Source organism: Apodemus sylvaticus, chromosome 10 (genome assembly GCF_947179515.1).
Source record: "Apodemus sylvaticus chromosome 10, mApoSyl1.1, whole genome shotgun sequence".
In the NCBI taxonomy this organism is placed as follows: domain Eukaryota; kingdom Metazoa; phylum Chordata; class Mammalia; order Rodentia; family Muridae; genus Apodemus; species Apodemus sylvaticus.
In genome coordinates this window covers 54343192-54356732 of record NC_067481.1, presented here as the reverse complement: position 1 = coordinate 54356732, position 13541 = coordinate 54343192, and the positions used below count along the sequence as shown (strand labels likewise).

At 46.2% G+C, this 13541-nt stretch overlaps 1 protein-coding gene and 1 pseudogene across 5 annotated transcripts; one reads left to right on the top strand and one right to left on the bottom strand.

The window, feature by feature from the left end:
• Positions 1-5418: 5418 nt before the first annotated feature.
• Positions 5419-5793, bottom strand: LOC127694915 (60S ribosomal protein L26-like; annotated as a pseudogene).
• Positions 5794-6575: 782 nt separating this feature from the next.
• On the top strand, positions 6576-12389 carry LOC127694297 (C-type lectin domain family 10 member A-like). Of its 5 annotated transcripts, none has more exons than XM_052195826.1 (11): positions 6580-6868; positions 7302-7354; positions 9299-9426; positions 10226-10336; positions 10749-10844; positions 10926-10997; positions 11076-11147; positions 11339-11425; positions 11510-11661; positions 11743-11849; positions 11985-12389. In XM_052195826.1, exons 3-11 carry the CDS (start codon positions 9318-9320, stop codon positions 12142-12144), a joined length of 966 nt encoding a protein of 321 aa, XP_052051786.1. In that variant the 5' UTR covers positions 6580-6868; positions 7302-7354; positions 9299-9317; the 3' UTR covers positions 12145-12389. The 5 variants fall into 5 exon arrangements, with proteins under 5 accessions (XP_052051783.1, XP_052051786.1, XP_052051785.1 ...); XM_052195825.1 differs by having other exon boundaries at positions 10223-10336; XM_052195828.1 differs by having other exon boundaries at positions 6581-6868; positions 9299-9384.
• The last annotated feature ends 1152 nt before the right edge of the window (positions 12390-13541 follow it).

Here is a 13541-nt window from a genome sequence, read left to right as displayed (position 1 = left end):
ACTGGCTGACTCCTGAGGAGTGAAACTCAAGGTTATCTTTGACCTATGCATATGCACACATGTACACATCCCCCAGTGAACACCCCCACCACATATACATATACAAATGTCATGTCCCAACAGTATTTCTATGCAAGAAATAAATTTCATTGGCAAAGACTTAGAGTGAAAGAGTAGGAGAACTTAAAGCAAACAGAACTTAAAAGTGATCAGACACTCATATCTCACAGAATAGAATTTGAAATCAGTTACAAGAGCAGAAGACCGCTTTATATTGGCTAAGGGAACAATCCAACAAAAGCATATAACAATTCTAAACTTACATGTGCCAAACATGAGCTTACCCAATCCCACAAAATAAAAACCACTAGACTTTATGTCACAGCAACAGTGGGTGGTGCCAAACCCAATTGTAACAACAAGCATCATCCAGATACCACCACCACCACCACCACCACCATCACCACCACCACCACCACCACCACAACAACAACAACAACAATAACAACAACAAAGAAGCATTATAGTTAAATGATACTATAGATCAAAGGGACTTAGCATACATATATAGAATAGTCAAGCCAATAGCTGCAGAACACAGACTTCTCAGTAGCCTATCGATAATCTCCAAAGCAGACCACGTTTTAGGGCATATAGCAAGCCTTACTAAATATGAGGAATTTGAAATAATTTCTATCTGGTCAACATGGGATGAAACTGGAAATCATCACCAAGAGGAACTACAGAGCATGTACGTTCATGGAGATCAGGAAGGGGATTTAAAAATTCTTAGAATCAACTAAAAATGAAAATATGACATACCACAACCCACAAGATATGATGAAAGTGGTTCGGGCTGGAGAGATGGCTCAGTGGTTAAGAGCACTGACTGCTCTTCCAAAGGTCCGGAATTCAAATCTCAGCAATCACATGGTGGCTCACAACCATCTGCAATGTGATCTGATGCTCTCTTCTGGTGTGTCTGAAGACAACTACAATGTACTCATACATATAAAATAAATAAACCTTAAATAACAAAGAAAGTGGTTCAAAGAGAGAAATTTATAGTTACAAATGATCTCATTTAAAAGTCAGAGAGAGCACTCTGGAGGCAGGTGGGGGGGTCCCTGTGAGTTTGAGGTACCAGCCTCGTTTACATAGTAAGTTATAGGACAGCCTGGGCTACATAGAGAGTGACTGTCTCAAGACTAAACAAAACAATGAAACAACAACGACAAAAATTCAAGTCAGAGGGAGGCTTGCCAAGAGGTCAGGTGAGAAGCAGCTTCCATGTAACACCAGCCTTGGGAGAGTCAGGGAGACAGGTTGATGCTATACCTACGACACAGAGAACGGAAGAACACCAGAACTCATGAAAGACATCCCAGACCAGATGAAGGCCTGGGGAAGCAGCAAGAATAGGAAAGCAAGAACTAGAAAACAGTCTACATGGCTCCCTGGAGGAGGAGAGAGCCTGAAGTATCCTCTACAAGGCAAGCCAGGCAGCCCTGGTTTAAAGAGAAGACACCATCACCATAGCCATAAGGCAAGAGCAAGGTTATCACAGGCCCAAGGGTCAGTTGGGCGATTTGGTATAAGCGACTTTTGCAAAAATTGGGATTATTGCAAAGAATTTATTTAAAGAAAATTTTGAAATTAAAATAGAATGACATCATTTCCCCCTTTCCTTTCTCTCCCTCCAACCTTTCCATGTACCTCCCCCAACTTCTCTCAAATTTATAGCTTGTTACTTTAAGTGTGTGTGTGTGTACGTATTTCTAAATATAGAAATATAGAAACATAATGTGCTTAGTCTGTATCATGTTAGTTGTATGTGTATGATTCCGTGGTCAACCACTTGATGGTGAATAACCAGTTGGGATTGCTGAGAGCAGGTCACATGACTTTTGTATGTCAAGTCAACCTTGGAGAAGTCTGTTTTAGCACTCCCCTTCCCATGCAGGGCTCTACACAGACCCTGTAGAGGAAGGAGGAATAGTATTTGAGATTAAGCTACTCTGTGGGTCTGAAAACAAGGAACAATCATAAATCAGGGAGCCTGGGGTCACCCATGGGTGAAAGAAGTCTGCACAATGCAATTATAGATGGGAAAGGGGAGAGACTGGATGCAGACCCACTGAAAAGCCATTACTCTCCAGACCAGAAAACAACAAAAAGGGAAATTATAAAACCATGTTCTTGATGAAAAATAGACACAAAAATTCTCAATGAGATATTAGCAAACCTAATCCAACATTAAATGCTTGCTCATTTAAAACATCATTCATCATTAGATTGTTTTCATTCCAAGAAAACAGGATGGGTCAACATATTCAAATCAATAAACATAATCACGTGACGACTCCAATAGATGCAGAAAAGGCCTTGGATAACTTCATCAAGTATAAACAGATGACATGACCACACCATGGCATGGCTTAGGGGGAGGTTTTTATTGGAGAGATGAGAGAAAACAGCCAGAGGTATCTGAAAGGGTCCAGAGCAGAGAGAGGAAGAAGTAGACTGGACATGGCCAGAGCTGTCTGTGAGAGGGGGGGGGACTGGCAGGGACAGAGAAGAGAGACGACACTGTGAGAGGAACAGAGCAGAGCATAAGCACACATAGCAGAATTAGCTGGGTTATAAGGAAAATGAGTAGCTGGGGGAGGGAAGCCTGTGAGCTGGAGGGGTTGAGGGTGGGGCAGGTGGTGAAGGCCTTAGGAGGACTTTGGAATATGTAACAGGTTCTTGTGATGCCAGCGTGAGCTTTGATAGGCTGGTGAGGCCACAGGAAGCCATTTGTTCCTTCTGCCAGAGATATGTGAAATGACTCCTTTTGGTAGAGGGGAACCAGGTCCACAAGTTCCCGAGGAATTCTGGCCTTTAACTGCTAGAAATCTTCCTGGAGTGCAGGTGGAGCTCATTTCTGGATCTTTGGATTGCCTTTTGCAGTCTGGGAAATTGGAGTTTCCTCTGGACCTGACATAACATCCTTTCATGATAAAGGCTACAAAGTATCTAACAGAGGGAACAAACCTAACAGGAACCTAGGCAACACTGTACTAAATGGAGAAGCTGAAAGCATTTCCATTAGGAGCCAGACAAGAGAGTTCACTTTCTCCAAGCTTAATCAGTATAGTACTTGACCTTTCTGGTAAGTTATTTCCGTGACAAAATTTGCCAATTCAAGCCAAATCGGGTCAAATTAAAGACTATAAAGACAGGTTTATTGGGAGGCAGCTCTTGGGGGTTCATTGGTGCCAAGGAAGGAGGCCAGGGAAGTTGCCACAGGGAAAGAGACAGAGAGAGGAGGGTGGAGAAAGTAAGAGAGAGAGAGAGAGAGAGAGAGAGAGAGAGAGAGAGAGAGAGAGAGAGAGAGAGAGAGAGCCCGGGCATGCAGGGAAAGAGAAAATGTAGAGAAAGGAGAGAGAGGAGAGAGACAAAAGTGTCTGGATTATATAGGGAAAAGCTTCTGGGGTAGGGGAAGCTCAGCTTCTGGTCTGAAAAGTTCAGCATAGAGAGAGGGCAGGGTGTGCCAGCCACACCCTGTAACAGGTTGGGACAGAGGGGTGCTGGGAGAACCTGGAGGCCAGATCCACTTTGGTATGTGAAATATATACTTCAGCCACTTGTCTCAGGTCTGAAACCCATTACTTTCTGCAGGGACAATGGTGATAGAAATAAATATAAGAGGTAGAAACAATAAGAAATGAAGCCAACTTGTCCCTGTTTTTTAGGCATTATGATCCTATATTTAAAAGACCCCAAAAATTCCATCTTGAAACCCTTAGGTCTGATGACAGCTCTCAGCAGAGTTAGAGGATCCCAACTTGACACCTGAGGAATGGCATGTCTTCTGCACACGAATCGTGAGCACACCTCGAACGAAGTCAGGAGATCAGTCCCATCCACAATAGCTTATACAAGACCCTGGGAGTCCATTTGAGCCGAGGTGAAAGACCTCCTCTGTGAAAACTTGTGGGCTCCCTGTGCTACTGCCAGCAGACTGAGATCATGAGAAATCTGTGTGCAACAGAAAGGAAATCCAGCTCAACACAACTCAGTTAGCAGGACTATATCAAACTTCTAGAGTCTGATGCAGGGCCATTTATTTTAGACATTTAAGTACAGTGCAATTTTGGAAAAAAAAGTTTCCAATTTTTTTTCAATCCCACGTGTACAATAAAGTTTAAGATGTGACACACTGAAATTCTTTAGCACAGTACCTGTGACCTCTTCCATAAAGACTGGATCTATAGCTTTAAGGGGGGAATGGAGTGTGGTCTAAGTCATACAGGTATTGTAGGGGTCACTAAGCTACAAAGTACACGTGACATCTCCCCCTAGAGATTGGCTCTATTGACTGAGCAACAGTACTCAAGATAAAAGCCTTGGGAGGCAGAATCAGATAAGATTGGAGTCTGGGGGTTTGGGTGTGGCCTGGCCCTACAGAGAGCACAGATCACCAGGCTATTAACCACATCCACCCATGGCCTTCTGGTCGGAAACGGATATGCATCTCCTCCGTTGAAGAGATAGGCATGTGTTGCCTGGTTTCGCTAGTGCCTATCTGTGAGCACAAGCACCACGTGCCCTCTATAAACACTGAAGGAAGAAAGCTGAAGAAGACACAAGAAGATGCAAAACACTCTTATCTTTACAAATTGGCAGAATTTATATTGCGAAAATGACTATATTCTTTGAATGTGATCTACAGATTTGGGGTGACCATCATCTCCCTAGAATGAAACCATTATGATCATGGGCAGCCTTTATAGTTCAAACTTGTAGATCACAGGCTGGTTGATACCATGTTGGGTCTCCCCCCTGTTGTCTTCCCCATCCTTTCCAAAGGGTGGGTTCCCCTCTCCCATTCAGTTTCATCATTTCCTTGCAAAAACCTGCATTAGCCAGTGTTCTGCCCTATAGAAACTATCCAAGACAATTAGCTTATAAAAGGCACAGCCTTATTTGGAGTCAGGTTTTCTGTGGTTTTGCCTATGGTTGGTTCCATTGCATTGTGCCCATGCCAGGGCTGTACATGTCAGGAGTATGTGGCAGCAAAACTGCCCAGTTCCTGGTTATGGAGAAAAAGAAAGAGGAAAGGGCTGGGATCTCACACAACTCCATGGCAAGAAAGCCTCCCACTCGTCTACCTCTAAAAGGTTTCATTACTCCCAATAGCAGCTGTTTAGATCCGAGCTGTAGCTCTAACCAAAATACAGACTCATCAAAATGTTGCAGAATAAATAAAACAAAACTGAGAGGGGGAAATCATGAACCTAAGTAGGGAAACCACGAATACCTAAATGGCGGAATGGATGAAAAGAGATGCTGATGAACTCAGAGGATTTTGTCTTGTTTTGTTTGTTTGTTTTTACTTAAGCAGTCTTTAATGAAAGCCACGCGTGAGCGTGTCTACTCCTGCATCTTCTCGATCGTCTCTTCCTTGTATTTGCCCTTCTCCGTCCCCACTTGCCGGGACTTGGCTTTCCTCTCCAGGATCTTCTTATGGCCCTTGTCTAGTGTTAGCCTGTGATACCCACCTTTCTGGGGTGAATGCCCACGCGGATGGTTGTGCCATTCGCCTTTTCTTGCTGGGCTTATTCAGTGTGGATGACATAGTTCTTCCTGCACACTTGGATCATTTTGCATAGATGGAACATTATACTTCTGTTTCAGTTCTTTGGAAAAGGGGGAAGACATGATTTTCCACCGAATGTGAGAAGGTGTGTTGAAATGCTGTTTGTGGTTCTTGCTTTAGTCAGAAGTCACAAAGGGACAGAATTTCATTTTGGCAGCTGTGATCCAGCAATGGTACCAAACCAAGCGTATTTCATGACTGGCCATGTACAATGGTCCTTACACATATGGTCCTGATTCAGTAAAAACAAGTAAGTCTCCAGACAACAGCGCTTTTGACATGGAAAACAATAAGGACAAAAGAAAATAAACAAAAAAAAAAACACCTGAAGGTGCTTTACTTTTCAATAGTCGGGTTTCTACTTGAAAGGGATATGTGTTCTGAGGAGCCGTGTGCTGACAGGGCCGTGGCGAAGGCTGAGCAGGCACAGAGAGCAAGGCTGGGGTTGGAGAGTGTCTGTTTGACCTACAGCTCTTTCCTTCCGTCATCCACATTGTGTCTTAGAGCTCTAGTGGGAACCAAACGCCTATTCCAATATCCCCGGCACAGAATTGTTGCTTAATAAGACAGAATGCTTTCCTTTCTTACCCCTTCTCTCCATGTCTGGTGAGGACATGGTTTCTATCTCTCTCTATCCTGGGTGGAGTGAGGGGTGTGGTGATGGGTCTTAGTGGCTAGGATCCTCAGAATCAGAGGTCAGGGAGTCACACCGGGTTTTGAATATGAACAGTGAGTGACCTCTTGTGTAGTGTGTTCAATGACAGACTCCGAAATTCTTGGAAAGTCATGGGCAGGAAGCAAATGAAGATAAGAGTCATAGGAGAAGAAAACAGACCGCCAGTCTGTTGTAATCCCCCTTCCCACCAAGTGAAAAATGAGGAAGTCCTAGAAGGCTCAAGAAAGAGGAATCTGGGGCGGCACACACTGGGGATGGGAGTGAATCTTGTCCTCACACTGGTAATCCTTACTCACACTCAAGTTCCAACTCACTCAGGCTTGGCTGTCAGAAGCTGAGCAGTCTGGGCGTTCCCCAAACAGACCATTCAAGACTCAAAGGAGAAGGGGCCATTGGGCCTCGGACACAGAGGGCTGGATGAACTCTGACATGTACGAGGCTTCTGCTTGGTCCCTCCCACACGCCAGCCTTCCGGGATATGGTTCTCCACCCTGACTGAGTTCTCGCCTATGGTCTTTGCTGCACAGGGAAGCCAAGACTTCACACAGGTAACTGGGCCAGGGTGGGGCAGGGCACTCTATGCAGATATAGAAGGGGTTTGTGTGAGACTTGGGAGTTCTAGTTCCGGTTGTGGCCTCCGCCATCCCTGGACAGACTGAGACTCAAACTCACCCTGTTTTCGGCCCAGTCCCCACCTGATTTCCATCCTAACTCTAGTCTTATCCCTAACCTCAGTTCTTTGCTCAACAGACTTTTGGAGATATTTTAGATCCAAACCATATAGTTCTTAACTAAAACACACAAGTTCAAAGACCAAAGAACAAACCTGGCTGCATTTCCTCAGGAGATGCTTACCTTATTTCTCACATGCGTGTGTGTGTGTGTGTGTGTGTGTGTCTGTGTGTGTGTGTGTGTGTGTGCATATGTGGTGGACAGAAGCTGACGTCAAGTATCTTTCTTTATCTCTATTTATCTTTTAAGGCACGTTCTCTCGCTGAAGCTGAAGATTGTCTTTTAAGCTAGTCCACCTCCTGGTGAGTTCTCATGACCTCTCTCTCTACCCCATTCCCACAAGCACTGGGGTTACAAGAGTGTGTCACCACTTCTAGCCTTTACGTGGGCACTAGAGCTCCAGACTTGGGTCCTCATGCCTGCACATCAGCACTGTCATCTTCTGTGTGATGCCACCTCCCTGTCCCACTTTCTGTGTGTTTTGTTGTTTTGAGTTAGAGTCTCTTACAGAGCTGGATCTTGCTAATTAGGCTGGGCTGACCTGACTGCAAACATCAGTGCTCCAGCTGTCTCTGTCTCTCCAGAGATTACCAGCACGACAGACATCATGCCTAGCATTTTCTTTATTTGAATTATATGTACATGTGGCTCTCTGTATTTGGGTGTGTGCATGTGAGTGCAGGTGCCCTTGGAGGCCAGAGGAGCTGGATCTCCCTGGAGCTGGAGTCACAGGCTGTGGCGAGCTGCCCAATGTGGGACCTGGGAGCCAACACAGGTTGCCTGCAAGAACATTACATGCTCTAACCACTGAGCTATCCCTCCAGCCCTATGCTCAGCTGTATCACATGGGTTCTGGGGATGGAACATCAGTCCTCATGTTTGCCTGGCATGCACCTTACTGACTGAGCACAGCGCTCTACTGCAGTTCTAACCCTAGCTCCTACTTCAACCCTAACCTGTTCCAATCTCAGATGCAAAATAAATCTTCTTACAAGTCCTACACCAAAGTACCCACGCTTAGGTCTTAACTTCCAGTTTTATTGCAAGAGCGGGCCCAGTTCCTTCTATGCTCCTGACGGGGCACTGATGCCAGTCTCAGAATGAGATTCCAGGTCAGGTTCAGCCTCATCACCCAGCTGTTCAAAAAACACTTTTTTTTTTTAAGTGTTAACATTTCACTGTTGTTTGAAGTGTTAACATTGCAAATTTTTATTTGCAAATATTCCAAAGAACAGTATGACGTTGTTCATTTATAGTATTAAAAAAAGAGTTCTAAGTTATTTATATTTTATATCTTTGAACCATAAACCATCATGAAAATTTAGCTATTTATTCTTTCTACACATAAAAATATTAACTTATTTGTAGGTAGCCATGAAAATGTTAAGAAAGGTTCTGAAGATGATGTATTCCAGATGGTCAAATTGGTTCTTGAGATATTGATAGACATTATTAAAAACAAAACAAAATAGGTTGTTGGGTTAGCAAGATGGCTGTTGGGTAAAGGAGCTTGCTGCTAACCCTGATGACTTGAGTTCAGTTCCTGGACGCCACACTGAAAGGAGAGAACCAACCCTATTTATTAGCCTCTGACTTCCATGTGTATCATGTTACACATGTGCACATACACACGTGCCATAAGTACAAATAAATGATTATATGATACAAATAAAAACCTATCTGATTTGCTATCATACTGAAATGACAGGCTAGACAAAAACCAGTTTCCTTTGTATGAGAGCATCTCAGATCCCTCAGAATGGAAACATGGCATGGGCCTTTCAGAAGAGAGAAGGTAGACACCGTATATCAGGTTTCTCAAAATAAATTGAAGAACGCCTTTCTACACAGGGCATTTGGAAGTAGTGTTTGAGGGTATTTGTGTGTTTGCTCTGTGGTCAGGAAAGACATCCTTTGGACCCAAAGAGACAGAATGCTGTTGTCTTTCAAATACTTTCTCACCTTGGCCAAGGTTGCACGAGCCACAAAGTAGCAGAGAGGTGAAAGTCCTTAGCTCCAACTCTACCTCCAACTTCAGCCACGGCTGCACTCCTCTTCAAAGGCTGACCCAGTTCTGACTTCACGTTTGCCTCAGCTGCAAACTCATGCCTGTCTCCATCCTTATGACAACCTAGGCTCGTTCTCAAGAGGGGACCTGACTCCAGCCACAGCCCTGCCCCAGCTCCACCATGCGTCTTGACCCTTCTTAGAACTATACCCTAACTGAACCCGTCTCTCCATTGCAGTTCTGACTGTCCCCAAAACATGACAATGATATATGAAAACTTCCAGAACTTGGAGAGTGAGGAGAAAAACCAGGAGATGAGAAAAGGTGACAGGAAAGGAGGAACAGAGTCTCCAAAGTTTGCTCTAAGTATGTCCATCCGGGTTTGCGCTGCTGTGCCTCCCCATGCACCAATGTTCTCAGACCCACTCCGAGGCCCTATTGCATTGCACATACAAGGTCCTCAGCGAGACAGGGACAGGGAGACTCGAGCGACCTGGCTGCCTGTGTTACGTGGAAGGGTATGGGAGGTGTACACGGGGTGTAGTTGGGTTTGGAGTAGCCCACCCTTTGTATATACAATCATGCAGAGGCTAAGGGCCGGATGGTGGCCTGGCTGTCCCCAGCTACCTCTGTGTCCTTGCTGCATTTGTCCAGTTCTGATGTAGAACCTCACAGAGCGCCATTGTCGCTGTCTGTGTGTGTATAATGTCTGTGCATTCCCACGCTTGCGCACATGACATGACATGACAGGATGGGAGGCTTCTGCGGGTGAGCATTTGTGTGGTCCATGAAAGGTGAGAGGCTAGGGCACCCCCACCCAAATCCTTCTCAGCATAACCAGAGGCAAACAATTACCTCTAGGAAGGTCCTTGGAACCTCTTGTATCTTTCACAATTCGAGCACAGTGGTTCTCAACCTAATGCCGTGACCCTTAAATATAGTTCCTCATGTTATGGTAGCCCCCAATCTTAAGATTATTTTCATTGCTACTTCACAACTGTAATTTTGCTACTGTTATAAAACTTAATGTATAAAACTAATATGCAGGATCTCTGATATGTGACCTCTGGGGAAGCCTCATCCCGCCCCCAAAGGGATCAAAATCCATCGGTTGAGAGCCACGACTCTAGACCACTTAATCTGACACCCCCTTCTCTCTCAGCAGCTCCTCCCCAGTGCTCGCTGTGGAATATCCTCTCGTGGACCCACCTCCTCCTCTTCTCCCTGGGCCTCAGCCTCCTGCTGCTGGTGGTTGTCTCCGTGATTGGATCCCAAAGTGGGTTGCAGGGAAGAGAGGAATCACAGCGAGTGTGGGCGGGGCGGAGGAGAGGACCAGGGCACTGATTGGTGCAGAGGGCCTGGATGGACAGCAGCGAGGGCCACCCCGAGGACAAGCTGAAGGAGCGGGCGGGACTGGATGGTGACTTGATAATAGATGAGAGCAGTGGTGGGGACATGGAGGACCCGTGGTCCGACAGCTGCTGGCCCTGTCACCTGTTGCTGTGCTTGGGTTCTACAGTCGCACCCCCTCACCCCCTCAGCGTGGGTTTAGGCATGTGCCATGGTGGGTAACAGCAGTGGGTCTCTGTGAGGTAGAGAGCCACTCTGTGTGCAAAGAGCCCTGCCTAGCGCGGGCACAGCGTAGACCTGAGAAATCTTGGTTCTGATCATCCTGTCGTCCTCGCCAGATGCCCAGTTAAGGAGGGACCTAGGCACCCTGAGAGCCACTTTAGACAACACCACCTCCAAGATAAAGGCTGATGTCCAGGCCCTGGACTCCAGGGGTGAGCTGGGCTCTCGGGGTTCTGGGCTGGAGTGGGCTGGGTAGGGAGGACAGTCCTGAGCTCTGGTCCCTTGTTCTGCAGGTGACAGCTTGCAAGAAGGGATCAGTTCTCTGAAAGTGGAGGTGGAGGATCACAGGCAAGAACTGCAGGCAGGTGAGAGACCCTGGTCTCTGGAGTGTGCTGAAGGGTGTGGGTGAAAGCGGGTCCCTGGTGCTAACTGTCCCCTTCCAGGCCGAGGCTTGAGCCAGAAGGTGACTTCTCTGGAGAGTGCAGTGGAGAAGAGGGAGGAGGCTCTCAAAACAGGTGAGGCTGAGGTTCCCCTGAGCCCTGGCAGGAGGTGTGAGCATGCGCAGTGTGCGGGCGAAGTCCCCTGACTGGGCATGCGCAGTGTGTGGAGCCGTTCCCAGACTGGGTTGTAAGACTTCTGAGCACCAGGAGCTCCCAAGCAGATGCCACAGTTAGAGCGCTGTTCTCACTCCTGTCTTGTGCCCCAGATCTGTCTGAAATAACTGATAGCATGAAACAGCTGAAGAAGGACTTGAAGGCCCTGACATGCCAGCTGGCCAGCCTCAAGAACAACGGTGAGGAGGGCATGGGTCTCGCTAGTTTATGGCTCATGTTACACTTTGATGCACCTTAGCCTCTTACCCTCTCCAATGCCTCAGGCTCGGAAATGGCCTGCTGCCCCCTTCACTGGACGAAGCACGAAGGCAGCTGCTACTGGTTCTCTCAGTCTGAGAAGTCCTGGCCTGAAGCTGACAAATACTGTCAGCTGGAGAATTCTCACCTGGTGGTGGTCAACTCCCAGGAGGAGCAGGTGTGGCCTCGGTCGGGTCTTCTGCATGTTGTCTGTTAGACAGAGAACTCATCTCTTCCCCTATTTTTTTTTTCCCATCAGAAATTTATTGAGGAGCATAAGGGCCCTGTGCCCACCTGGATGGGCCTAACGGATCAAAATGGGCCCTGGAGATGGGTGGACGGGACCGACTTTGACACAGGATTCAAGTACGTTTGTCACCCACCTCTACCTTGGACTGCCTTATCTTTCAGCATCTTTAGTGACCCCAGGGGTTTAGGGGGAGCTTCTAGTAACACGGTTGACAACCTGGTCTTCCGGGGCTCACAGCTCATTATTTTCAGGAATTGGAAGCCACAGCAGCCGGATAACTGGCACGGACACGGTCTAGGAGGAGGTGAGGACTGCGCCCACTTCTCTTACGATGATGGTCGTTGGAATGACGATGTTTGCCAGAGGCCTTACCGCTGGGTCTGTGAAATAGAGCTGGGCAAAGCCAGCTGAGTCCGCTTCCCTCAACTGATGCCTCAGTTCCACAAACCTGACATCTGGTGTTGGTAATCACTCTGTCTTGGTATCTCCACCATCTGGGGGCGTTTTTTTTTTCCCTAGCACTGTAAGGGGTCGATAGATAAAGGATGGTATCTGAGGAATGTGGTATGGTGGTTAGAACGCTGACACTGTGTACAATGTACATCCTGTTATTGTCAAGTTATTTTTTAGAGTAAAAAAGAGAAATATGCTTTCTATGAGTTGTCTAGTCATTGGTGGTTAGGAACTGGTGGTGAGAACTGAATGATTTGGGCCAGATGATCCAGTTAGAAGCCCCACTGTGTTATTTATAAGCGTAGGCCGGTTATTCTGTCAGCCAGTTCTCTGTTACATAGGATTACTGCTGTTGATTAACTATCTGTGGCTCTGCACACTAAGAACTGGACTACATCAGCATTAAGTATTTCAAAAGCACTGGATGAACTTCCTGGCCTGTTATAGTCATCACAAGAAACAAAAGGAACTTTCGCAGACAGGTAAAGGCTAATATAGGCTTACAGCTCAGAACTCGATGACAACCAGGACCTCAGAAAGGATGCATTGATGTTAAGACTAAGGATTGTAGTAAGGACAAGCCAGCCAGGAATCACAGATGCTTGGAGAATAAATAGCAGACACAAAGAATTTGCCCATAAGTAAGACTTCAACTAGTTATGAGAGGGGATGGTGCTCTGAGCACGATCAGAGAGTTAGAAATAAACACAAAAGGTTCATCCTAAAAGACTTGAGGCAACAGATAGTCTTCATACCATTTTTTTAAAAATCATTTCAGATGTAACAAAAATCAAAATGAAAAATGTTAAGTGATTTAGAAAGAAAATATGAGACAGGCTGGAGAGATAGCTCAGAAGTTAAGAACATTGGCTGCTTTTGCAGAGGACCCAGCTTTGGTTCCCAGCCCTGGCATGGTGGTTCACAACCATCTGTAACTCTGGTTCCAGTGGATCTGATGCCTGCTTCTGACCTCGCAGGGCATCAGGAACACATGCAGCACATATCCATGTGGGGGGAAAACACTCATAAAATAAATAAATCTAAAAATACTTTTGAAAAGAAATGAAGTATGTGAGTATCTGAGGCAGCCCTGAGGAGGATGCATATGCAGCCATAGATAATTTATTAAGGACTGAGAGCAGCTTAACTGGAATAAGCTTCAATCAAACCCACGATGCCTGGCAAGAGTCAGGCTTTGGGGGCACATGTTCCAATGCCGGCAGGTGGAAGGCCACGGCAGGATTGGATAGTTGAGGCCAGCCCGGTCTGAAAGTGAGATCCTGTCTCAGAACACCAATTTCTCCTTTCCCCCTAGAAGCCTGAGAAAGACTAAGAAAAAGTCTACATACAAGAAA

What these genes read in the sequence shown, in the direction of transcription:
- LOC127694297 (XM_052195823.1), top strand. Translation starts at nt 9,318, where the DNA reads ATGACAATGATATATGAAAACTTCCAGAACTTGGAGAGTGAGGAGAAA. An exon ending in CTCCGTGATTGGATCCCAAA is followed by an intron (nt 10,337 to 10,748) that starts GTGGGTTGCAGG and finishes CGTCCTCGCCAG; the next exon opens with ATGCCCAGTTAAGGAGGGAC. An exon ending in GGCCAGCCTCAAGAACAACG is followed by an intron (nt 11,426 to 11,509) that starts GTGAGGAGGGCA and finishes CCAATGCCTCAG; the next exon opens with GCTCGGAAATGGCCTGCTGC.